This window comes from Scatophagus argus, chromosome 22 (genome assembly GCF_020382885.2).
Source record: "Scatophagus argus isolate fScaArg1 chromosome 22, fScaArg1.pri, whole genome shotgun sequence".
NCBI lineage: Eukaryota > Metazoa > Chordata > Actinopteri > Scatophagidae > Scatophagus > Scatophagus argus.
In genome coordinates, this window is record NC_058514.1 from 1,832,097 (window position 1) to 1,854,820 (window position 22,724).

The 22,724-nt window shown below is 43.0% G+C and overlaps 2 protein-coding genes across 11 annotated transcripts in view; both read left to right on the plus strand.

Moving 5' to 3' along the window:
- abcc9 (ATP-binding cassette, sub-family C (CFTR/MRP), member 9) overlaps positions 1-14,919 on the plus strand; it is a 39,759-nt gene extending 24,840 nt beyond the window's left edge. For 6 of the 10 annotated variants that reach the window (XM_046379571.1, XM_046379570.1, XM_046379573.1 and 3 more), the window contains 19 exons: positions 114-251; positions 365-490; positions 618-717; positions 1,003-1,076; positions 1,207-1,434; positions 1,639-1,793; positions 2,018-2,087; positions 2,206-2,363; positions 2,515-2,607; positions 3,627-3,729; positions 3,924-4,037; positions 4,362-4,482; positions 5,689-5,819; positions 6,864-6,942; positions 8,803-8,911; positions 10,195-10,298; positions 10,415-10,548; positions 10,800-10,862; positions 12,605-14,919. In XM_046379571.1, the coding sequence (XP_046235527.1) occupies positions 114-251; positions 365-490; positions 618-717; positions 1,003-1,076; positions 1,207-1,434; positions 1,639-1,793; positions 2,018-2,087; positions 2,206-2,363; positions 2,515-2,607; positions 3,627-3,729; positions 3,924-4,037; positions 4,362-4,482; positions 5,689-5,819; positions 6,864-6,942; positions 8,803-8,911; positions 10,195-10,298; positions 10,415-10,548; positions 10,800-10,862; positions 12,605-12,742 (2,238 nt within the window). In that variant the 3' untranslated portion in view covers positions 12,743-14,919. Of the gene's footprint in view, positions 1-113; positions 252-364; positions 491-617; positions 718-1,002; positions 1,077-1,206; positions 1,435-1,638; positions 1,794-2,017; positions 2,088-2,205; positions 2,364-2,514; positions 2,608-3,626; positions 3,730-3,923; positions 4,038-4,361; positions 4,483-5,688; positions 5,820-6,863; positions 6,943-8,802; positions 8,912-10,194; positions 10,299-10,414; positions 10,549-10,799; positions 10,863-11,454; positions 11,728-12,604 lie in introns of all 10 variants that reach the window. The other 4 variants (XR_006842276.1, XR_006842278.1, XR_006842279.1 and 1 more) reach the window with 1 other exon arrangement.
- Positions 14,920-16,641: 1,722 nt separating this feature from the next.
- Positions 16,642-22,689, plus strand: kcnj8 (potassium inwardly rectifying channel subfamily J member 8). Its single transcript, XM_046379584.1, has 7 exons — positions 16,642-16,804; positions 16,899-17,268; positions 18,458-18,606; positions 19,716-19,876; positions 19,966-20,105; positions 20,814-21,030; positions 21,932-22,689. Exons 2-7 carry the CDS (start codon positions 16,922-16,924, stop codon positions 22,181-22,183), a joined length of 1,266 nt encoding a protein of 421 aa, XP_046235540.1. The 5' UTR covers positions 16,642-16,804; positions 16,899-16,921; the 3' UTR covers positions 22,184-22,689.
- Positions 22,690-22,724: the final 35 nt, after the last annotated feature.

Sequence of the window (22,724 nt, forward strand, 5' to 3'; positions counted from 1 at the left end):
TAAACGCCTCATGTCACCAGATAATCCGGGCTAATAGCAACAAGACAACAAAAGGAGCCAAACAGCAGCACTGTGTGTCTCCCTTCTACCTGCCTCTGTCTTGTGTCTCACAGGACGATCCCTTCTCAGCGCTGGACATCCACCTCAGTGATCACCTGATGCAGGAAGGAATCCTCAAGTTTCTGCAGGACGATAAACGGACTGTAGTCCTGGTCACCCACAAACTGCAGTACCTCATACATGCAGACTGGGTAAGAATACTCAAAATTAATTACTTTGCTGTAATATATTTAATGCATTCAGTGAGCAATATTTGTTTTAGCCACTTAATCAGTTTTAATGGTTTCTTGCGTGTTCTGTCCAGATCATAGCAATGAAGGACGGTTCTGTCCTGAGAGAGGGAACCCTGAAGGACATTCAGACTCATGATGTTGAGCTTTACGATCACTGGAAAACCCTGATGAACAGACAAGACCAGGAGCTGGAGAAGGTACGGTCATGAGGGTTCAACTTCAGTCTCAAAATCGAGAAATTAAGAAGAGATCCTCATATTGTCAAAGTTTACTCTGTTTCTCTTGTAACGTTTCTGTTGTAATCCTCTGCACTTCTCTATGCAGGACATACAGCAGGACAGCCAAACAACCCTAGAGAGGAAAACACTGAGGAGGGCTTTTTACTCCAGAGAGGCCAAGAACCAGATAGATGATGAGGACGAAGGTAGTGGACTCGCTACTCTTTTGTCCCTTGAGGCTAATTTCATGACTCTTAAATTTAGTCATCTGTTGTCAATCTTTCTGCCTCTCGCACAAAAGACATGAAATAAGAGGCAGCTGATGGAGTCGTTGGAGTGCTTTGAACGAGAGGATTGAAGGCTTTGTAACTCTGTGGTTTTTAATGCTGCTTCCTGTCACAGCATCTAAGTTTTTAACTTGCTTTGTATTAACAAAATGTAGTTTTTGTGTAACACACGTTGGATCTAATACTTGGTCTTCATCCTGCCAGAGGAAGAAGAGGAGGAGGAAGATGATGACAACATGTCCACGACCACGAACAGAGGATCAAAGATCCCGTGGAGGGTAATCCTTCTGTACAGCTGCACACATCAGGCTTTTCATGCAGAACTGTTTACTCTCTTATATATTCATTAAAATAGTTTTTAATCAGTCTTCAGTCTATTTTTATGACCTTCATACCTCTTCTCCTCAGGTGTGCTGGTGTTACCTGTCGTCTGGTGGGTTCTTCATGGTCTTCCTGATGGTGTCCTCCAAACTTCTCAAACACTCGGTCATTGTTGCCATTGACTACTGGTTGGCTATCTGGACTTCTTCCAAAACCAATCAGAGTGCTGGAGCAGGTGGAGTTGGCGCTAATTGGACCAGCCTGGCTTACGGCGCCAACACCACACTGGCCACGCCTGCTCCTGGACAGCCTGAGGTATAAGGTTACTCACAAGGTTTTTTCAAGTAACGGTTTGCGGGTTTGCCAGACTGTTTGTTTGTTTTTGAGTAATTTTAATGGGTTACTTAAAATAATGAAAAACTGGAAAAATAATAATTCATTTTAAACAGTTAATGAAGTGTGCATTCCTGAAACACTGGTTGTTTGGTGGCTTCTTGCCTGTGTGTGTGTGGCCCACAGGACGACTCCTACTATCTGCCGGTGTTCATCATCCTGTGTGCAGCTGGAATCACGTTGTGCCTCATCACCTCCCTCACTGTGGAGTTTCTGGGTCTTTCTGCAGCCACCAACCTGCACCACAACCTCCTCAACAAGATCATCCACGCCCCCATCAGGTAACACCTCTAATAAGTCCAGATTTTCCTCACATTTATGTTATGGTGAAAATGAATCTTCCATTTCTGATTTTGCATCACACAAAACTCATTTTGACCATCCATTCAGGTTTACATTCAGTCACGCTGCTCTTCCTGTGGTTGCCAGCTGTTTTGGGAAACACAACATCTGTTAAAATGTGTGTGTTTAAGTATCATTAGATGTATTTGTTTCCTCTCCTCAGGTTCTTTGACATCACCCCCCTGGGGCAGATCCTCAACAGATTCTCAGCTGATACCAACATCATAGACCAGGTGAGATCTGTGACTCTGTGGACCCACATTGTTGTCTTCTTTGCTGTTTGCTGTCATCTGTAAACCAAACAAACCAAATCTCTGTTCACTTTCACTTCCATGTCTCCTCTTCTCTCAGCATATTCCTCCAACACTGGAGTCTTTGACAAGGTCCACGTTGCTCTGTTTGTCAGCCATCGGGGTCATTTCCTCCATCACTCCGGCTTTTCTCATCGCCTTGATCCCCCTGGGGGTGGCCTTCTACTTCATACAGAAGTACTTCCGGGTGGCCTCCAAGTCAGTCCACAGTCTGCTTGTTGTGGATAGCGTGCATGATTTTTGTTTTTGTATTTATTCCTTTATTGGTATTTATTTACCTTGTATTTGGAAAAGTCTTTTCTGAGCAAATAAAGAGGTTTTGAAGTTTTTCTCTCTGTCTCTTTCTCAGGGACCTTCAGGACCTCGATGACTCCACACAGCTTCCTCTGCTCTGCCACTTCTCTGAGACAGCCGAAGGGCTCACCACCATCAGGGCATTCAGGTACAACACACACACACACACACACACACATGCATACACGCGCTCTAATGTGATTGTTTCCTGTCTTAGCGACTTAATTTTGTAAAAAGTCACCAGCAGCAACACCAACATGATTTCACAGGATGTAAATAGTACAACATTTTTAAAAACATTTCTCTGTCATTTAAAAAATTTAAGCTTTTCTGTATCATTTCATGCATTTACATTTTACACAGTTTATGACTTGCAGGCATGCAGGAAAGGATGAAGTCATGTGACATTCATCATGTAATCTCTGTTTTTTTGGTCACATGACATGTGATTGCAGTTTGCACATAAAAAATACTGTGTTGTGTTTCGAATTTAAAAAGATCATGTTTGGGTTAGAATGAGTTTACTTAGGAAACTTTACACTACATCACTTTTTTCTCTGACATTTTGCTGTGTGCTCTGTTAGTGTTAGTAGTTGTGATTTTGCTCATAACTGTAGCGTCAGCAGCTTTAGCTCAGCTCATGCTGTAATTATCGTTCTGCTGGTGGAAGCAGCAGCAGTTTCTTCTTGTATTTCTGTCTTCACTCTCTTTCCCATCGTCAGTCTAATCCAACATTAAACAGCTCTCATGCTTTTTTTTCCTCCTGTCCTCCCCGAGGACCTCCTCTTCCTCACACACACACACACACACAAGTATACAAACACAGAGACACACACACAGAAACAGTGAATCTGGTGTTGAGACATATTCTTGGCAATCATTGGATAGTTCCCATTATCATTATCCTCTGGTCTCCCTCCAAACCAAGACCGGTTCAGTTGGCAGTGATTTCCTACTGAGCACAGATGATGATAAAACCTTGAGATTAGATATAGACTGAACAACTATTTCATTATTTCATTTGAAAATATGTTCTTTGACATTTCTGTCTTCTGTAGACGATTTTTTGGATGCAAGAAAAGAAAGAGGGCAGAGCGGACAAATACGAACTTATTCTGACTCAGGGATGCGTTGCACATCTTATCTGTTCTTAAATGTTTGTTTCAGGCACGAGGCTCGTTTTAAACAGCGAATGTTGGAGCTGACAGACACCAATAACACAGCCTACCTGTTTCTGTCTGCAGCCAACCGCTGGCTGGAGGTCCGAACGGTGAGGAGCTATTTTATGAGTGTGTGCAGATACAGGAAGTCTCCCCATGTTTTAGTTTGGATGGACAAAAATAGTCAGTGACCAAAAACAGGATTAGATGAATGAAATATATAAACGAATGAAGATAAAAGCTCATTCATGTTTATGTGTTGTGTTAAGATTGTGTGAGTAAAGTTTTCTTCTTCTCTGTGCAGGACTACCTCGGAGCAGTGATAGTGCTGACAGCAGCCGGAGCCTCCATATGGAGTTTACATTATGGTCTGCCCTCTGGAGGCCTGGTAGGCCTCGGACTCACATACGCCCTCACTGTGAGTTTTCTTTAGTTCTGTCACACTGTTTCACTTTGTTTTCAATCTTCCTACCTGCTTAAGTATCTCAGTCTGAGCTGTAACAGACAGCTGTTACTGCACATAACTTTAATCATTCCTGAACTCGACCCTGCACTTTCCGTGGCTCTACAATCGCTACCTTAAAGGGACATTTTAGGACCTTGTAGTAGTAGAATCAGGAATTGACTACTATTTTTTAAGTAAAATACTGCATACTTTAACCTGCTGTGTGCACTTGATTGGTACCTCAAGATAACAAAACCCTGGAAACCTAACACATTCTCTTTGTGTATCACCTTGTAGGTCACCAACTACCTGAACTGGGTTGTGAGGAACCTGGCAGACCTGGAGGTCCAGATGGCAGCTGTGAAGAAAGTCAACAGCTTCCTCAGCACAGAGTCAGAGAACTACGAAGGCTCTATGGGTAACTGAGTTCTTCTTCTTCATATCAAGGCGTCATACACCCACATTGCTGTGACAGTCTCACGTTGAACCACACCTTTGATCTTTGTGATGAAGATGAGGTGGTGGAATGGAACAGAATGAATCAACGATCTGTACTCTGTGTGTGTGTGTGTGATGCAAATGGCTTCATGCGTTTGTGAGCAGTTTCATCGTTTGCTTAAGAATCAGGAAGCTGTGTTTTGGGTTTAAGGGATGTGCTGTTGCTCTGGTGAAATACAAATGCAGCTGGAATTTCTTCCTGGCAGGCCAGATAACAAAAGACGTTTCATTTAAGCAGGGTGCCATCAAGATTACTAATAGCTAACCAAGCCAAGTCAGATCAAACCAAACTAAAATCTTTTCAGATCTTGAACAAAAAAGGAAAACTCTCTGAAACGACCGAGAAAACGCTGCTATTTCTGGAAACATAACAAAAGCAATCCCTGAACTTGAAGGATGGCTGGAAATAACAAAGAAGGTGAAAAGAAAGCAACAAAGAGAGAGATTTGATAGTTTTTCAGATTCTATTAAATGATTAGATAAGGAGGAAAGTGGAGTTAAGGATAAGGTTTCCATCTCTCATATATTGCTTGTAAAGGGTCATTTGTCTCATTGACATCTCCTCCCAGCTTTGTCTTTTACAGTAAATAAATAACCCATGAAGCCACTAAACAATCCCAAAACCCCTGAATGACAGAAAACAAAAAGATTCTTCCTCTCTGACCTCACAGAATCTTACAGAGAATTGATTAACGTTAAGGAGGGCCAGACTAGGACCGTGAAATTCTTACGTTATCAGTGTATTAATATGAATGATGTGGCTCCTAAGCACTGCTGTTACTACATAGCAGGGTTGTGGTGTAGCTTTTCCAGTTGTTCAGCTCAGAGTTTAACAGTAATAAAACTGTGTGGTTGTGGTGTTGGTTGGGAATCTCTTTAACAGGAAAACTGTACAACTATGTGTTTGCATTGTTATGACTTGATCCATATGGTCTCTACACTGTTTACACCAGCCAGGACTGTAACGTACACAACTGGGAAGCAGCTCGTGGTCTGTTTCTTGTTGCGGTGGTCTCAGGTTACAGACGGCACTTTCCAGTTTTCCAGTGTGGTCCGGTGTCTTTGAGGGTGAGTGAGAGTTAAAATCAGGGAGTGATGAAACCCCTCCTGTGTCCCCCCCCCCCAGACACCTCTCAGGTACCTGAGAACTGGCCCCACAACGGTGAGATAAAGATCCAGGACCTGTGTGTGCGCTACGATCCCATGCTGAAGCCGGTGCTCAAACACGTCAACGCGTACGTCGAACCAGGACAGAAGGTAATTAACATGACGCTGTGAAGAGAGCGCGGCGCAGCTCCACTGATCACCTGTGCCGGCTTAAAATGGCCAATATTGTTCATTTGTGCTGATATTTAGTGCTACATCTTTTTAATCTCTTATTTGTTGATTTTGAGAATAATAATGTAAGCTACCACATCTAATGCTTTTGTTGGTTACAGTTTACTTTAACTCTTTATGTTTAGCATTTGAAAGCACTTTAAGTAGGTATAAATATAAACAATAAACATACCTGTAATACATAAAAGTGTAATATGCACTCTAACAGTGCAGATATAAAGACAAAGTGTTAAGTGGTTCCCAATTCGAGTGTTGGGCGACCAGTGTTTCGTTCAGCGTGAAAACAACAAAGTTGGTGCCAAGAAGAGTATTGTAGCGCCCGTTTAGTTTTAATAACAGATCACTTGTGACCAGGCCGCCATTTTTTTCCTGCTTGACCCCCAAACTCGCAAGGGTTGGTCAGTGCCATGTCATGCGTCCAGACTAATATGTATCGCAAAATTAAACTACCATGTAGACTTTGTGGGATCATTACCGAATTAAAAGGCCTTAAAGATGTAAAGTTATGATTTCATGTTCATTTTATATCAAATTTCAAACTGATCTCTTGCGGTAAAGGCTGAGGCACGGCCAGTTCACAACAGTTAGTGTATGAATACAAAATGTTGGCACAATCAAACCTCATTATAGACTGTTTTCCAGTACACTTCAATCACAGGGCATGGAAAAATACATTTGTTGTGTACTTTCAGAAAGGTTTCCCACTGAGGTCTGTAATATTGTTGTTAATATTGTAGTCCAGTGTGGAATCTCAGGGCCCAATAAGACTGCGGCTTGTTGTTTTAATGTGGACTTTTCCTTTGAAGTCACAGCCATGTGCCTCCATTAAACCCTGAAGTGACACTTGGTGAGCAAACTGCGTCCACACTCGACACGTACCTGCCACTGTTATCACACAGGTGTCTGATGTCTCGCGCCAGTGTCACAGCGAGGCTTATTGACCGCCTCTGCTCTTCCTCTTAGGTGGGAATCTGTGGTCGCACGGGCAGCGGGAAGTCTTCTCTGTCCCTGGCCTTTTTCAACATGGTGGATATTTTTGAAGGTGGGTCTGTCTGTTGTGACTATGCTAACGGGGAGAGCTCACATCACCCCCTCCCCCACTTCTTTCAGCTTTGGTTTGTCTGACTTCTCTCGGTCCGGTTTTATCCCACTGGTTGAGTGTGTTTGTGTCTCATTAGAGGCAGCGATTCTGAAGATAAGCTCTGGTCTGTTTGGGAACGTTGCTGGAGGGTTTCCCACTGGGTTGTTGCTTTGAGTAGCTCTTGACCCGGAGTTCTACTTCACCGTCAAAAACAGCACAACGCTGTTGGTCTCTTGTTTTGTCTTTGTGTTGTCTTGTTCCTTCTCTGTCATTTCCTCTTATCCACTTATAAGATCAAGAAGATGTACTTAAAATAAACTGGGTACTTATATCTTATATATTGATTTAATAGATTCTGATATATTTCTTGGCAAACAGACCAACTAGTGGACTTTTCTCTTGTCATGTTTGCTCTGCGTGTTCAGTATTATATGAAGGCACATTTTCTGGGAAATCTGTGCTGATATTTAGAAACATTAAAACTAAAAGTACCGACTGGATGAGACTGAAATATTTATAGTAATTTTACTCAGGTATCTTGTATTTTTTCCCTGCTACGTGTAGCCCTTTTAACTTGATCACCCTTTTAGTTTACTGTTCCTTTCTTAAGTGGTAATCTAAACCCTTTTCACCTTATAAACCGAACTATAAATCTTGTCCCTCGTATGTCTTCTTACTCGCTGCAGCACATTACGAATGCGGTCCATTCTTCTGTTTCACCCAGAAAATGTTTAGTCTGTCCCATACATTAAGAAACATTAGCCTGGAATGTTTATTCCACAGTGGTGACTGGACGGTGCAGGGACTCAGCTCAAGTGTCGGCATCGGGGGCTGCAACTTGCTCCGTCCCGGCTGCCTTAATAAGTGATTCACACTCATTAAACGAGTCCAAAAGCTTCAAGTGCTTTTGACATGTTTTATTAGCTAAGGTGGAAGAAAGACAACACAAGCTCTGAATCAGTGGGTGATCCAAAGAAAAGTCCTCTAGACACGTCACCCCTAAACGTCCACCGTCCACCTTGTAGTATAGTTGTGGGTATTTATGTTGGAGAAAATGTTTGTTTAACTATCCCTCCTTAGATTTTAGCTCTTTTTAAACACTCATGCAGGACTCTGAGTGAGAATCCGAAAGTGTTTCTGTTCTTCATGTGTGTCGCTTCACTTTTAACCAGGAGGACCTGAAGTAGACTCTTCAATCAGAGGATTAGAATAAGGACGTGGCCCGGTCTCTTGGAGTCTCTTGCAGTCATTTCCAGGCTGTTGGTCACATTTCTTCCAGACAGCAGTCATAAAGTCTCTTTTTATTTACTGGATTTTGAAAGCAAGTTGCAATCACGTCATTCTGTTTTCAGTCTGGATGGAGATGACGGCTCTGAGACAGATTGCTTGGACATAGATGAGATTACACATGTTTTCCAGACACACACACACACACACACATAGCTGAGTGGACATTTCTTTAACAGTAAATTAAGACGTGTGTGTCAGCAGCGTTTCCTTATAAAGCAGTGAAATAAAACCAGAGCAGCGTCCTGGTGATAGGTGTCCTGTCTGACTGAACATTATGACCCGAGGACATGAGACAAAGCAACGTTGTTTAAGTGTTTAGCCTGGCGATGTGTCACTTCTGCACAGGTTATTTGTATTCACTGTGTGCTTTAATAGCTCTGTCGTTAAACTCTGACTTTTATAACAGTTTGTTATTTAAATTACAGCCAACTGGGAGGAGTGAGTTTTAAATAGTGCTGAAGCCATGAGTCAGTTAATTCACAGGTTTTCAAAGTGGGATTTGACTCGAGGACGTGTTTGGTTTTTCTGCAGGGGAGATCATCATCGACGGGATCGACATCTGCAAGCTTCCTCTGCAGACGCTCAGGTCGCGACTCTCCATCATCCTCCAGGATCCCGTGTTGTTTAGTGGATCGATAAGGTACACAAAACACACACTTGGTCAAAGCTTCAGTATATTCTGTTTAATAAACCGTGACGTGTTATCATCTAAAATCTAAAGATCTGGTTCCTCTTCAGTGTTTCCATCCATCACAGCGAACAACTTCCTGTTGTTATCCTTATGTCACCAACCAGCGAGGGTAGAAACATTTAAACCTGCTGTGTGTTTTGGCTAATGAAAGCAAGCATCACACTGCTGGATCAACTACAATGAAGCATCACATAATGAGCTCGAAAATTCAAAGAAAAAAAACTGTGAGTAAACAAGTGAATAAATAAGTGACAGAGAAATGAATTGCAGTCTGAGAGATTTCTGTCCTCGGAGGACGTTTGTCACATGACGACACGGAGTCCCAGCTGTGGGGTTAGTGGTTGAAAACACAGTGGGAACTCTGGCTTGGACCTAATCTGACTTTTGTCACAGACGTCATGGACTGAGGAGGTCGTCTTCCTCTCTGCCACACACACTCACAACCTCTCCGTGTTTGTGTTACCAGACGACACAGTGACTCTGTGTTTGTTATAAAAGACGAAGAGCCTGTGCTGTTTGTTTGGACAGATATGGTGCTCTAGATAATTGTGTGTGTGTGTGTGTGTGTGTCTTGGCACTTTCACCGGCTCTTGTTTATGTGAACGTAAGCCTGGGGTGAATGGTCGACAGTAACTGTTTCACACTGTTATCTTAGATGTTGCTGTTGTATTCCGACACAGTTTGACTCACTCTGCTGCACACACACTGAGTGTGTGTGCGGTTACTCCTCGAGATCACACTTTGAGATTAATTACCGATCAATCAAGTGTTTGTTTCGTTATACGAACACTCTGCAAAATGTGGCCAAAACTTTGGTTTCAAACAATAAAAAAGTGAACATCGTGAACAGAATTTGAAGAAACAAGAGAGAGGCGTCTGTATATTGTGTTGCAAAGATATCTACTGAAGTTAGCGTGCTAACCAGCTAGCCCGACTCGTCCTGTCTGTAATACCACTTTGTACCTCTAGAGGCTCCCGTAGTTTCAGCTGGTAGAAGAATACGCGTTCATCAACAGAAAAATACAACCAAACATCTTCTGAATTCAAGTTTCTCTTTCCACAGTCACCTCAGGTTTGCTCCAAATAAATCCTCACTTTACTGAGTGAGATGTCAGAATATTCTTTCTCTTCACGCCATTTTCACCCGCCGCTTTTCGCCAACTCTCTCTCGCTCTCCTCTGCTGCTTCACTACCCTCCGTTCACAGTGTAAATTCACTTCCTCTTGCTGCAGGTTTAATCTGGATCCAGAGAGGACGTGCACTGACGATCGACTGTGGGAGGCGCTAGAGATCGCTCAGCTGAAGAACATGGTGAAAGCGCTGCCTGGGGGACTGGGTACTCACATAAATGTCCTCATCTCAAGATAAAAACCAGTGTTATCGCACCACAAGTCAGTTTTGAAGTCCTTAGCACGAGGAATGAACCGGTAGTTTAATGCTGTCTGTGTTCAGATGCGGTTGTGACAGAAGGTGGGGAGAACTTCAGCGTCGGTCAGAGGCAGCTCTTCTGTTTGGCCCGAGCTTTCGTGAGGAAGAGCAGCATCCTCATCATGGACGAAGCCACGGCGTCTATAGACATGGCCACGGTGTGTGTTTTTGTGTGTGTGGTAACAGATAGTGTACAGAGCATCACATTAAGGACTGCCGAAGAGATTTTTGATACATTAGTGACTCAGACTTCTGTCTGTTTGAAGGATTTCAGTTAGTGCTCAGCTGGTACTTTGTATGAAAGTCCACTGTGAAATTTCCATGCATGTACCTGAAATGAGTGTTTCTGCTAGGGAGTTTGTTTTTATTGTTGTTGTCTCAACTCTAAACCCTCTTTTCGTGCTTGCAGGAGAACATCTTACAGAAAGTTGTAATGACTGCGTTTGCGGACAGAACAGTCGTTACGATCGCAGTAAGTCCTTCAGTGTGTCGTCCTGTCGACTCGGACTGTCAGGCTCTGAGGTTGTTCACTGCTGAGGGGTGCAGATATGTGGCTCTTTCTTTGAGCTTCGTGTGCATCTGTTACGTTTCCTATCAGGGTGCTTTGTGCATCCTTTTCCTGCACCTTTTCCCTTTTCACACTAACTGTTTTTCCACACTGTCTCTAATATACGTAATATTCCAAATGCATTTAGCGTCTTGAATGTAAAGTCAGTCCTCATAGCCGCTTCCTTCATGAATCTGTTTTCCTTTTCTGACTTTTCTCTCTCTCTCTGTGATACTGTTTTGTCCCGTGTTTTCTCTTTCTTCCTTTTTTCTGCTCATCCTCCTTTCACCCAACCTTCTTTATCCCACTCATTTCCTGTCCTTTGGCTTGTGTGTCTTCTCTTTTCTTTTCCATCTCCTGTTTTTATTTTCCTTGCACATCCTTTCTCTTTCATCCTCAATTCCTCACATCTCTTTCCATTCACCTCTCACTTGTCTGTCTTCTACACTTCTCCTTCCCTTCCCATCCTCTCCTTCTCTCCTCTGTCCTCCTCTCTGTCCCTTCGTCCTGCCACCAGCACCGCGTGTCCTCCATCTTGGACGCCGAGCAGGTGTTGGTCTTCTCCTCAGGGATCTTGGTGGAAAGTGACTCGGGTCCCAACCTGCTAGCTCAGGACGAAAGCCTCTTCAGTGTGCTAGTGAGGACTCACAAGTAGACCTGGATCAGCACAGACCACATTGTCTTCTTCTCTCTTTTCTCTTCCTTCCATTTTTCCGCCTGTTTCTGTTTTTCCTCTACTTTTCCTGGCTGAGTCTGGGTCTGCTGAAGCCTTGCTGCCACTGAAAGCCTGGTTGGTATAAAAACAAGCTACTGCATGCTGTTCTGTAGGTGTTGCATGTAACGCAGGGCAGACGAAGTGCTATTAAGCTTTTAAACATCATTCATTGTTTTCAGTAATCAGAGAGAGCATTTAAAGTTACCGTTTCATCCATCATCATGTCTCTAGATTAGATTTAACTGGTGGTGTCCCAGGTGGTCCATCAGCCAGTCTAATAAACTGAACACGTGAGGATATAAAAACCAAGCTGATGAATTCAGAGCTTTGTGTTTTGTCTCAGCTTTGTTTGAACTGCTCTTCCTGCTGTTTCCGTTGAACTCTTCTAATACGTTACTTCAAAATGCTCATCAAAGCACAGTGAAGGAAAACCCTGATGTATCCAAGTCCTTCGCTCAGAGTTGACGGTCCTCATCCCAGCAGTGTCAAACTTGGCCTCACATCACACGTCTCATGATGCGGAAAGAGCAACATCATCTGCAGAGAAACTGAGATCTGATCCTAATGTCTTGTAACTGCACCTCGAAGGGCCCCGTTTTGGTCTCTGTGCAGTGTGTTTCAGATGACACACCCACACGTTCAGCAGCCCCTTCGTAGTGTTTTGGAGGAGGTTTTTGGCGTGAGACAGAGGAGGTGAAAGAAAGGTTGGCTTTTGAAGTAGAGACAGAAAGATGAGATGAGACAGTCCAAAACCGATATCATTCTGAATTTTTCTTACTGTCAGAAAATGTGTGTCGGCAGCTGATCCATGGTGGCTGACCCGGGCCCCTGCAGAGTCGTTGCTTCACAGTAGAGGGCGTATGACACTGAATGCGTGTGCTGCAATGCATTTATTTGATGGACGTCACCGCTTTTCCAGAAGCTAACCGTCACTGTCGCCTTGTGTTTCCAGCACCGTGTCCACACCATCCTAACGGCCGACCTGGTCATCGTGATGAAGCGAGGGAACATTTTGGAGTACGACAAGCCGGAGACTCTTTTGGAGCAGGAGGACGGGATGTTCGCGTCCTTCGTCAAGGCTGACATGTAGACCCTCGGTCAAGTCAGCGCGGCCCGCAACTGGCAGAGCGATCGGTCGGTTGATCTTTGCTTGTGTCCAGCTGACCTCCCAGGCACTACAACACTCCAGTGAAGCCATAAGACGCACCAGAAGCTTCTGTGTGAATTCAGTTGGAAGCCAGAAGTCAATCTCCAGTCGATATATTTGAAAAGTTGTACCTGAGTCATTCAGTCATCCAATTAAATACTTTTTTTTTAAAGAAACGATATGCAGAAATAATTCAGACAAGAGTGTTTCTCAATATGTTACACATGGCAGAAATTAAGCAACCAGTATTACAAAGTTAGAATAGAATAGACATATGAGAGGGAAAACATACTTCATTGTTGTTAATGGGTAGATCTTCATTTATCAGAGATAGCTTGAGCTAACTGCGGCTCGTACAAGAAGGACAAATACATCTTTCTTATGTTCAGTTTTCCCACACTCCACCTACAAGAGTTGGCTCGCTCGCTGCGTGGCAGGCAGCGATGGTAGACTGGTATTATTCTGTATTTTTCTTATTGTCAGCAAATCTCACGTCGGCATCAAACCCAACATCGTGTTAGTCCATCTCTCGACCATCTCTGACTTCCTGTCTGTGACTCTCAACCCCAAGCCCATTGGCTCCCACCAAAGATGTAAATCTTTAACAAGAAGGCACAAAAAATAAAGTTTTTATGAAACAAATGGCAGGAATTAGTGCATTTGTTGGGGACTATTTTCAGCGGCGCAGTAATCTACCTTTGTGGCAGCAGGACGATGTGAGTGGAACTGATCTGCTGACAGTAAGAAAAATATCTTGTCTTATCATCAGACATATGATTTAAGCTCGGCGTCGTTAACCATATCATGTGATGACCAATCACAGGACTCTTCAGTGATTGTGTGATTGAGCTTTGACACTTTTCACCATGTTTGGATTTTTATACCACAGAGCTTTTTATTGGATAGTTTCAGACTGAGCTGAACTTTCATGTCCTGTGAGGATCACTTTAAATTGATTGAACTTCAAAAGTCTTTAATTACCTTGTTGAAAATATTTGTTGAATTTATCTTAAACTTGTGCACAACACGTATCATATAACATATTTTATTGTTCTGTAGCACTTGTGTTATGCAATAATAAGGAAGGGAGAAACTTTTATATTTTAAATAAGTGAATGTTGGCTTTGGCCAGTGTTTGTGTAATGTTGTTAATGTTGAGCTGGGCCATAGAGGTAACACTGACAGAACCGACTGCTGCTGCTGCTGCTGCTGCTGCTGCCGTGTTTATGGCACAGCAGCAGACATGTTGGATCGGAGAACGAAGGGAGCATCACAAGTGTGTGTGTGGCCAGTCAGCAAACAGCTTTGGTGTTAAAGAAAAAGAAAGACGAAAGGTGGAAACATGCTAGAAAAAGAGGTACGACCCAGAAGAGAGGTAGAGAGAGATCTAACTGTTTTGCTTCTGCTCACGTTCAACATGAATCAGGTCAGACTTGCTGAAACTGGGATCCCAAAACACGAGCACATGCGTTATTCAACTGGAAGTTGCACTTGGCCCTGAGTCCAGTCCAGGGTGACCCCCCCTCCTCCACGACCCTGATGGATAAGCAGGATAGAAAATGGATGGATGGAAGTTGCACTTGCTGAAAGTTTGTGAGCAAACCAAGAACGAAGCCATTCAAATCTGCAGAAGTTGGGTGTTTTAATTCTGGTGTGCTGCCACCTGCACTCTGTTCTGTCAGTTGTATTTCTACGCCTACACTAGTACGAACACTGTAGGGTTTCACGGCTCGGGCTGAAGCCGGTGGACCCGCTGTCTGTCTGCAGTCATGCTTTGCTGAACTTATTATCCTCGGGGACAACAGACAACCTAACGTGAGATACTTAAAGCTGCGTTAATCAACATTTTTTTAACCTGACTGCTAAATGGCTACATGTAATACAGAATTATCACCAACTCTGCATTTTGTTTTGGGCCCTGTGTTTGGTTTTCAAGCAGACCAGCATTAACAACCAGCTAGTGAAGGAACTGGAGCCAACCGCTGGCGTGCTAAGCTTAGCACAGAGACTGGAAACAGTTAGTCTGGCTCAGTCCAGAGGTAACTAAATCCACCTCCCATCTGCTGTGCACTCAGAGATCAACAGCTTCTGCCTGTTTTGTTTAACCTGTAAGTGTTAAAACAACACTGCTGTTAGTTTTACTGAAGCTAATGTGCCACATTATTATGTAATAATGTTGTATACCCAGTTACTGTTTATTTAAAGAGTCGATCTGCCAAACACAACAAAATCATGATTAATCAAACTGCTGATGGAGGCTTTCCTACAGTCACCGGCGGTTGCTGTTGTCCCTTCCTGTTACTGTGTCGATTATACTCACTTTAGTTTTAGACGAGAGTTTACTTTGTACTGTGCAGACTAGATGCCAAATAGCTTCTTTTGCAAGACTTTTTAAATATTGTACTCGCAGATGTTTCATCTCAAGAAGCTGCCACTTCAGTTACTCCAGCTCTGGTTTTTCCGCTGTTACACAATTCTGTAGTGCACTGAGAGCTGATAGGTCCATGTGGTGATCACAGCAGCACTCGTCCCACGTGTCGATCACGAGCATGCAGTTTATTCCTCTTTTTTAACATTCAAACTGCAGTCCTCTGGGTGTGTTTTTCACTCTTCGTCTCTGCAGTCACTCCTCCTCCTCCTCGTCCATCTTCTGCTCTTACCGACTGAATGTTCTTCCTGCACTTTCATCCTCATCCTGTCCACAAGTGCGTTTCTGAAATCTTTTCAGGTGGAAAGACAGACGATCTCCTTGACACACGTTTCACTGTCGTGTTTTCGTGTTACAGTTTGTGTTTTCTCTGTCTTTTTCAGCTTCTTTCCCATCTTTAGTTTTGGGGAACAAACAAGTGTAAAGTTATTTTTTCATGTTTCATCTTTGGGTTCATTTAGGGTTGACATTTCATTGCATGTAACAGAGTGAACACGTTACATACGCAGACTGTTGTCTCGGCTGCACATTTGACTGTTAAAGAATTAAACTTAAATACCATTTTTACAAGTTAATGTTTTTTATTGATTCTGAATTTATGTAAGTGTACATTATGTATATCCAATAATTTTTAAACGTATATAGCAAAGTTTTATTATGTGTGCCTAATTTTTTTTTTTACACTTGAAATGATAATAAAATGGTTTTGAGTGAAATGAATCTCTTCTTTGTCTGTAGAACCTGCAGTTCACCACCTTTTTCTAAAATACAATATTTTGCTAAATGGCGCCCCCTGCTGACTGAGTCCCAAATTTCCACATTAATTCTGCTTTATTTTGCAGCTGGAGGATTTTAAATTTAATACCAGAAAATTAAGCATCAAAATGACTTATGGCAGTGAAAGTTTAATCATAAAATATGCTAAAAATGACCAATTATTTGTTGTAAGTCATTATTAGCGTAAACCAACATTTATCTTACCTGCAGTCTATTTCTGTGGCTTATTTATAGATTATTGACGTCTCTTTCTATACAGTTTCTATTTTTCTGAATGATTAAAGACACTTCAAGATTCAAGAGTCTTTATTGTCATTATGCGAGCATCACGAAATTTTGTAAAGATTCTCGGCTCAAATGCACACATATAAATAGCAGTAAAAATTTAAAATGAATGAAGAGAGAGCGGGAAATAAAAACTTTGATTCATTTAGATTTCATTATCCATAAAAAGCTGTTGCAAGGACATTTTGCTCTGCCATGGGACCATCAATTAAGTGACCAAATAAGTACAGTCTGAAATGAACAGAGGTTAGTGTTGTCCGTTTTCCAACCAACAGACCATAGGAGAGACCTAAGTTTTGGCTCGGTTGGTTTGACTTGTGGTGTGTTTTCCGACGGTCCCTGAACGCTCCCTGAACGCAGCAGCAGCACCCTGGTCTGAGCGGGTCTGGACTCCAGAAGCTGGACTACGTCAACAGGAGAGGGGAGACCGTCCCAGCCCTCAGAGGAGCTGAGCGGAGGCGGCGCGCTGCCGTCGCTCCCAAACATCCCCAAAGTCGACACAAGGAGACCAGTTTGTGCGTTTTGCTGCACGTGAACAGGTGTTTTCTGCGCTAAAGACGCACCGAAGACGCGCTGAAAAGTAACTTTGCCGCTTTTCCCCCCCTGAAGAACAACAGCAGCAGAAGAAGAAGATGTTGGCGAGAAAAAGCATCATCCCGGAGGAGTTCGGTCTGCCGGGGCTCGCCTCCCGCATGCCCCGCAAGCCGGTGTTCAGGGACCGCGTGAACAAAGCGCGCTTCATCGCCAAAAACGGCTCGTGCAACCTGGCGCAGAAGAACATCCGCGAGCAGGGCCGATTCCTGCAGGACGTCTTCACCACGCTGGTCGACCTTAAATGGCGCTTCACGCTGGTCATCTTCACCACGACGTTTGTCAGCAGCTGGCTGCTGTTCGCCATGAGCTGGTGGCTGGTGGCGTTTGCGCACGGAGACCTGGACACGCAGCGGCAGAACGAGACGCACTGCGTCACCGAGGTCAAGTAAGTACAGTTTAGATTGTTTAAGAGTGTTTGATGACACTTGGAACATGACTTTTACGTTCACCAAAACTATTTTTGGTCTCCTCTTTCCATCCATCCTGAAACCTTCCACCCAACTCCCACCCTCCTCCTCCTCCTCCTCCTCATCTTCTTCTTCTTCCTCCATGTTTAAATTCCACAGAGGAAGAGGAGGAGAGGCAGAGAAATATATTAATTATGACAGGAAGTCAGAGAACTTTTTGCTCTCATAACTTCAGTGGGGAAAAGTAAAGATTGCAGGAGGGGAAGGAAAAGTCTGGCACCTCCCATCATTCCTTCCCTCCTTCCTTCTTATCCTTTTCCTTGCTTCACTTTTATGCTCCTTTATGCATATATTCCATGACATTCCAGATGAACAGAATGCACTTTTTACTCCACTTACATATTTATTTAGCAGCTGTAGTTACTTTTCAGCTTAAGATTTTAACTCATGTGAAAACCTTGTGAAATACCACACAGTTTAAAGTTCTTTTTCCAGCCTTGTCAGCTCCTCTAAAGAAAAATAAAAATAAAAATAAAATTATAAAGATTAGAGAAAAGTCCCTCTCATTAATCATTAATCATCTGATGACCCTGCACATTTATCTTGTGACCCTTTAAATGGCCCTGACCATGAGCTTGGGAACCACTGGACTGTACTAACTAACTGGTTCAAACTAGCTCCACCTGGAGCAGCTAAAACAGTAAAATGCTGCTATAATACTTTTATACTTTTGCCTTTGTCTTTCTTCTGCTGTTGTGTCTCGACTTCTTCCCTTCTCTTTTCTGAAAACCATATCTGATCGATGGGAATATGAAGAGAAAAATACATCCTCAAACAAGTCTTAAGCAACACTGTGCAGCTGCAGGGATGTAAAAGTTCATCTTGATGCCTTGTGCATGTTTCTTACTCTCATGACTGAATATTTGAGCAATTATAAAGAAGCTAATGTCCTCGAGAAAAAAGGTCTGGAGTGATTTAAGATGTATTTACTAAAAATCGATAAAGCTTCTTTTCCAAAAATGCCCCCATCACATCTGCCAAAAGCTCAGAGTTGGACTGCCTCTGTTTGGCAGGATCCTGGTTTTAAAAACATCTAATTTTAACGCTGGATCTTTTAAATTTCCTGTTCAGCAAGCCGTGACTGAAGACCTAAATCTCTCCCTTCAGGTCATTCACTTCAGCCTTCCTGTTCTCCATCGAGGTTCAGGTGACCATCGGCTTTGGAGGACGCATGATAACAGAACAGTGTCCCACTGCCATCACTGTCCTCATCATGCAGAACATCGTGGGACTCATCATCAATGCTGTCATGCTGGGTGAGACTTAAAAACCTTCTCCAGGTTCAGGGACTCAAACCTGTGGCGTTCAGGGGACGTGGAAGAAACTGCTTGCCCAACAGACCAAAGCTAAAAATCAAGAAGTTCTTTACTAAAGCAAAAGTAGTAATACTACAGTGTAGAAATGCAGTGTAGAAACGAGTATTTTACTGTTATAATTAATTTCACTCAAAAGTAAAAAAGTATTAGTATCAATTGCATCCATCAACTTAAAAATAATGGTAAGTTTGTGAATTCCACCAAGGGGATCGATAAAGTTGTTTATCTGTAATAATAATAACATATAATAAAGTGGTTGACTTATATTTCTTATTTTTAATCTGAAGCCTTTAAGTTACAAATAAATGAGTCAGCCTAACACCTGCATCTGCATTAGGCTTTGGGCAAAGCTAACACTGATGTTAGCCTGTTGGAAAAGGTAACATGGATGTTAGCCTGTTGGAGAAGCTAACACTGATGTTAGCCTGTTGGAGAAGCTAACACTGATGTTAGCCTGTTGGAGTAGGGAACATGGATGTTAGCCTGTTGGAGAAGGTATCACTGATGTTAGCCTGTTGGAGAAGGTAACATGGATGTTAGCCTGTTGGAGAAGGTAACATGGATGTTAGCCTGTTGGAGTAGGGAACATGGATGTTAGCCTGTTGGAGAAACTAACACTGATGTTAGCCTGTTGGAGAAGGTATCACTGATGTTAGCCTGTTGGAGAAGGTAACATGGATGTTAGCCTGTTGGAGTAGGTAACATGGATGTTAGCCTGTTGGAAAAGGTAACATGGATGTTAGCCTGTTGGAGTAGGTAACATGGATGTTAGCCTGTTGGAGAAGGTATCACTGATGTTAGCATGTTGGAGAAGGTAACATGGATGTTAGCCTGTTGGAGTAGGTAACACTGATGTTAGCCTGTTGGAAAAGCTAACATGGATGATAACCTTATCGGAGAAGCTAACACTGATGTTAGCCTGTTGGAGAAGTTCAAATTGATGTTAGCCTGTTGAAAAGCTGTTGATTTACAGAAATGTAAATCGTAACATCCACAAAGCACACAGGAACAAGTTAGATTGCTGATATTTGGTGTTTTTCTGTCCTCAGGTTGTATCTTCATGAAGACGGCTCAGTCAAACCGCCGAGCAGAGACGCTGATCTTCAGCCGTCACGCCGTGATCGCAGTCAGAAACAACCACCTTTGTTTCATGATTCGTATCGGGGATCTCAGGAAGAGCATGATTATAGGAGCGACCGTCAGGTTACAGGTGTGCGTCTGGTTTAATCCTTTATTCATAAAGTTGCTCAAATGATCTAAATGAACAGACAGTTAATTACGGCAGGACATCATCTGCAGGTGGTGAGGAAGACGACCACACCAGAGGGGGAGGTGATCCCCATCCATCAGATCGACGTCCAGACAGAAAGCGCCGTGGCCAGCAACAGCTTGTTCCTCCTCGCCCCGCTCATCATCTGCCATGTCATTGACAAAAACAGGTACAGAGATGCAGGACCCGTCCCGATGTGGGCGGGGTCAAACCGAACTGAACAGAGCGAGGAGTTTACATGTTTATATCCGGTGATAGGGCTATACCCTGCTCCTCACCTCGTGGACGCTAACAGGAGTCTCCCAGCACACCTGTGGGAAAAACTCAGAGATTTCGCCACAATAATATAAGAAAGATTTATTTTTCTAAGGATGTCACAGTATGACAGCATGAGGAAAGGTAGCGTCTCAGTCCTGCAGCTGAGGACAGGATTTCATGTGTGTGACTCACTACATCCACCTGCTGGACAAAAAACGAATTCGCAGGACTGAAGAAGAAACCTCAAATCCACATGACTTATTCATTCTAAGCATTCACTGTATTCTTAGTGTATTGTGTTAACTACATTCAAACAGCATGCAAAAATACTTGAGCATGTGCAGATGAAGTGAAGGTGCTGAAAACAAAAAATAAGCAAGTTGAAGTAAATGAAAGGACTAAAGGCCCATTTGCTAGTTTTTTTATGGAAGCTTCAGTCACTCTCAGAGGCCTCTCTGGAGCATTATCTGAAACTTTATCACAGACCTGACAGTAGAGTGATAAGAAGAAATGGGAAGAGACATAGATGATTCATGTCTGCTTTTAAGTCTTTCATCATTTTCTGCTGGAAAAAGAAACTTGTATTGTGTTGTGGTGACTGTGCTGTTCGTGCTCTCAGTCCGCTGTACGACCTGTCCGCCATGGAGCTGCAGTGCAGCGACCTGGAGGTGATCGTCATCTTGGAGGGAGTTGTGGAGACGACGGGGATCACCACTCAGGCCAGGACCTCCTATGTCTCCGAGGAGATCCAGTGGGGTCACCGCTTCGTCCCCATAGTAACTGAGGAGGAGGGCGTGTACTCTGTGGACTACTCCAAGTTTGGTAACACAGTCAAGGTAAGAGTGTCAGAACAAAATCTGACTAAAATACGACTAATTCTTTAAACTTTTAATTTGACACGCTGATGTTAGCATGTAGCTAAAAGCACCACTGCGCTTATAGAGCCTCACAGAGCTGCTAGCATCAGGCTGTAGAGTTGTTTTCTCTTCTTTCGTGGTAAGCTATCTGAAGTTAGCGTAATATTTTTATTCCATTGACATAAATAACCACGGCCAAGACGTCTCAGTCTCCAACATGTCTGTAAAAAAGTGAAGCCAAAATATCCTGGATACGAGTGCTGCCATCTTGTTTTGGTGACATCACGTAGTGATTGGAAGGTGGAGCTGGTGTATTGAGTTCCCGCCCATATGCCCATGTTACACAGGAGCAGCGCTCAGCTGTCAATCACGTTTCATCTCCCCTTTTTATAGCATCAAGCAACTAATTCAAACAAACTTATCAATGGAGTATTCTGATTCTGAAGAATGAACACTTGAACATACATCCATGTGATAAGAAGTAGCCAAAATGACACAAACCATCTTTGGGAAAAATTTATTTGACATGTACTTTCAGTTTTTACCTGCTAACATGGAGGGGTTTATGAGCTGTACTGCCGCCAGTCACCAGGGGGCGATCAAGATGTTTTAGCTTTATTTTTGGGGAGCTCTGATGTTGTCCATCTTTATATACAGTCAGTAGTCTGTACACTGTACATGCATTGTAATTTAAAGTTAACCTGAAAGGAGATTTACAGTATCCAATCCTTACAGTCTACATTTTTGTCACAAAGGAGAAGAAAGCAGGAAACAAATCTGCAGACCCAGCTTTAAAGGCCAAACGCCATGTGGATTATTGCTCACAGCATTCCAAACCAAAGAAACATTTTTATTTCATGTTATGTTGTTGCCCTTGAAGGTAGCGACGCCGCGGTGCAGTGCCAGAGAACTGGACGAGAAGCCATCCATCTTAATCCAGACTCTCCAGAAGAGCGAGCTGTCGCACCAGAACTCGCTGAGGAAGAGGAACTCCATGCGACGCAACAACTCCATGCGTAAAGGCGCAGGAAGCACTGGAAACCTGCGCAGGAACAACTCGGGGCTGGTTTCGCCTAAAGTCCAGTTCTTCACCCCATCCGAGGGAGGCCAGACCCTGAATGCTGTCACCTGACATGAGGCCTGCCTCCTACTGGCTGCCCTGCTCCTCCTGGTGGGAAGGAGGATTATGGGTGTTGGTGTATCTCCTGCTCTGATGGGACTTGTTCTGTCTCTGTTTCCTGCCTTATCTAGATTTGTCTCCAAATACTGTTAATGTTAGACCATGTAAATATGCATGGAGTGAACTTCTTCTGGTTTTAAAAATCAGAATGAGTGGCTGTTCAACGTGTTGACATCCTGTTAAGAAAACATTTCTCTGCACCACCACAAGCTAAAAGCAAAACATTTTAAGGGTTTTACATTTTTTTCCAATCAATTATCATTAAATCAATAAATGCAAACATTGGGCCTTCATGCCCATTTTGTCAGTTTTGGCGGAGATATATTTTCTTATTGATTGAAGTTTAATTGCTAGTAGTGATAACTAGTGGCAACCAATCACTGTACTGTAAATGTGTATTTTTCACTTTATTTTCTCATATGTGTTGGGTGACAATAAATGCACTTACTCCATCTGAATATGGTTTTAATATCTGGACCGAGTGAATCTGTTT

Coding starts and splice junctions, on each gene's coding strand:
- kcnj8 (XM_046379584.1), top strand. CDS start 16,922: ATGTTGGCGAGAAAAAGCATCATCCCGGAGGAGTTCGGTCTGCCGGGG. Junction 17,269..18,457: donor CACTGCGTCACCGAGGTCAA/GTAAGTACAGTT, acceptor CTCTCCCTTCAG/GTCATTCACTTCAGCCTTCC. Junction 21,031..21,931: donor AGTTTGGTAACACAGTCAAG/GTAAGAGTGTCA, acceptor TTGCCCTTGAAG/GTAGCGACGCCGCGGTGCAG.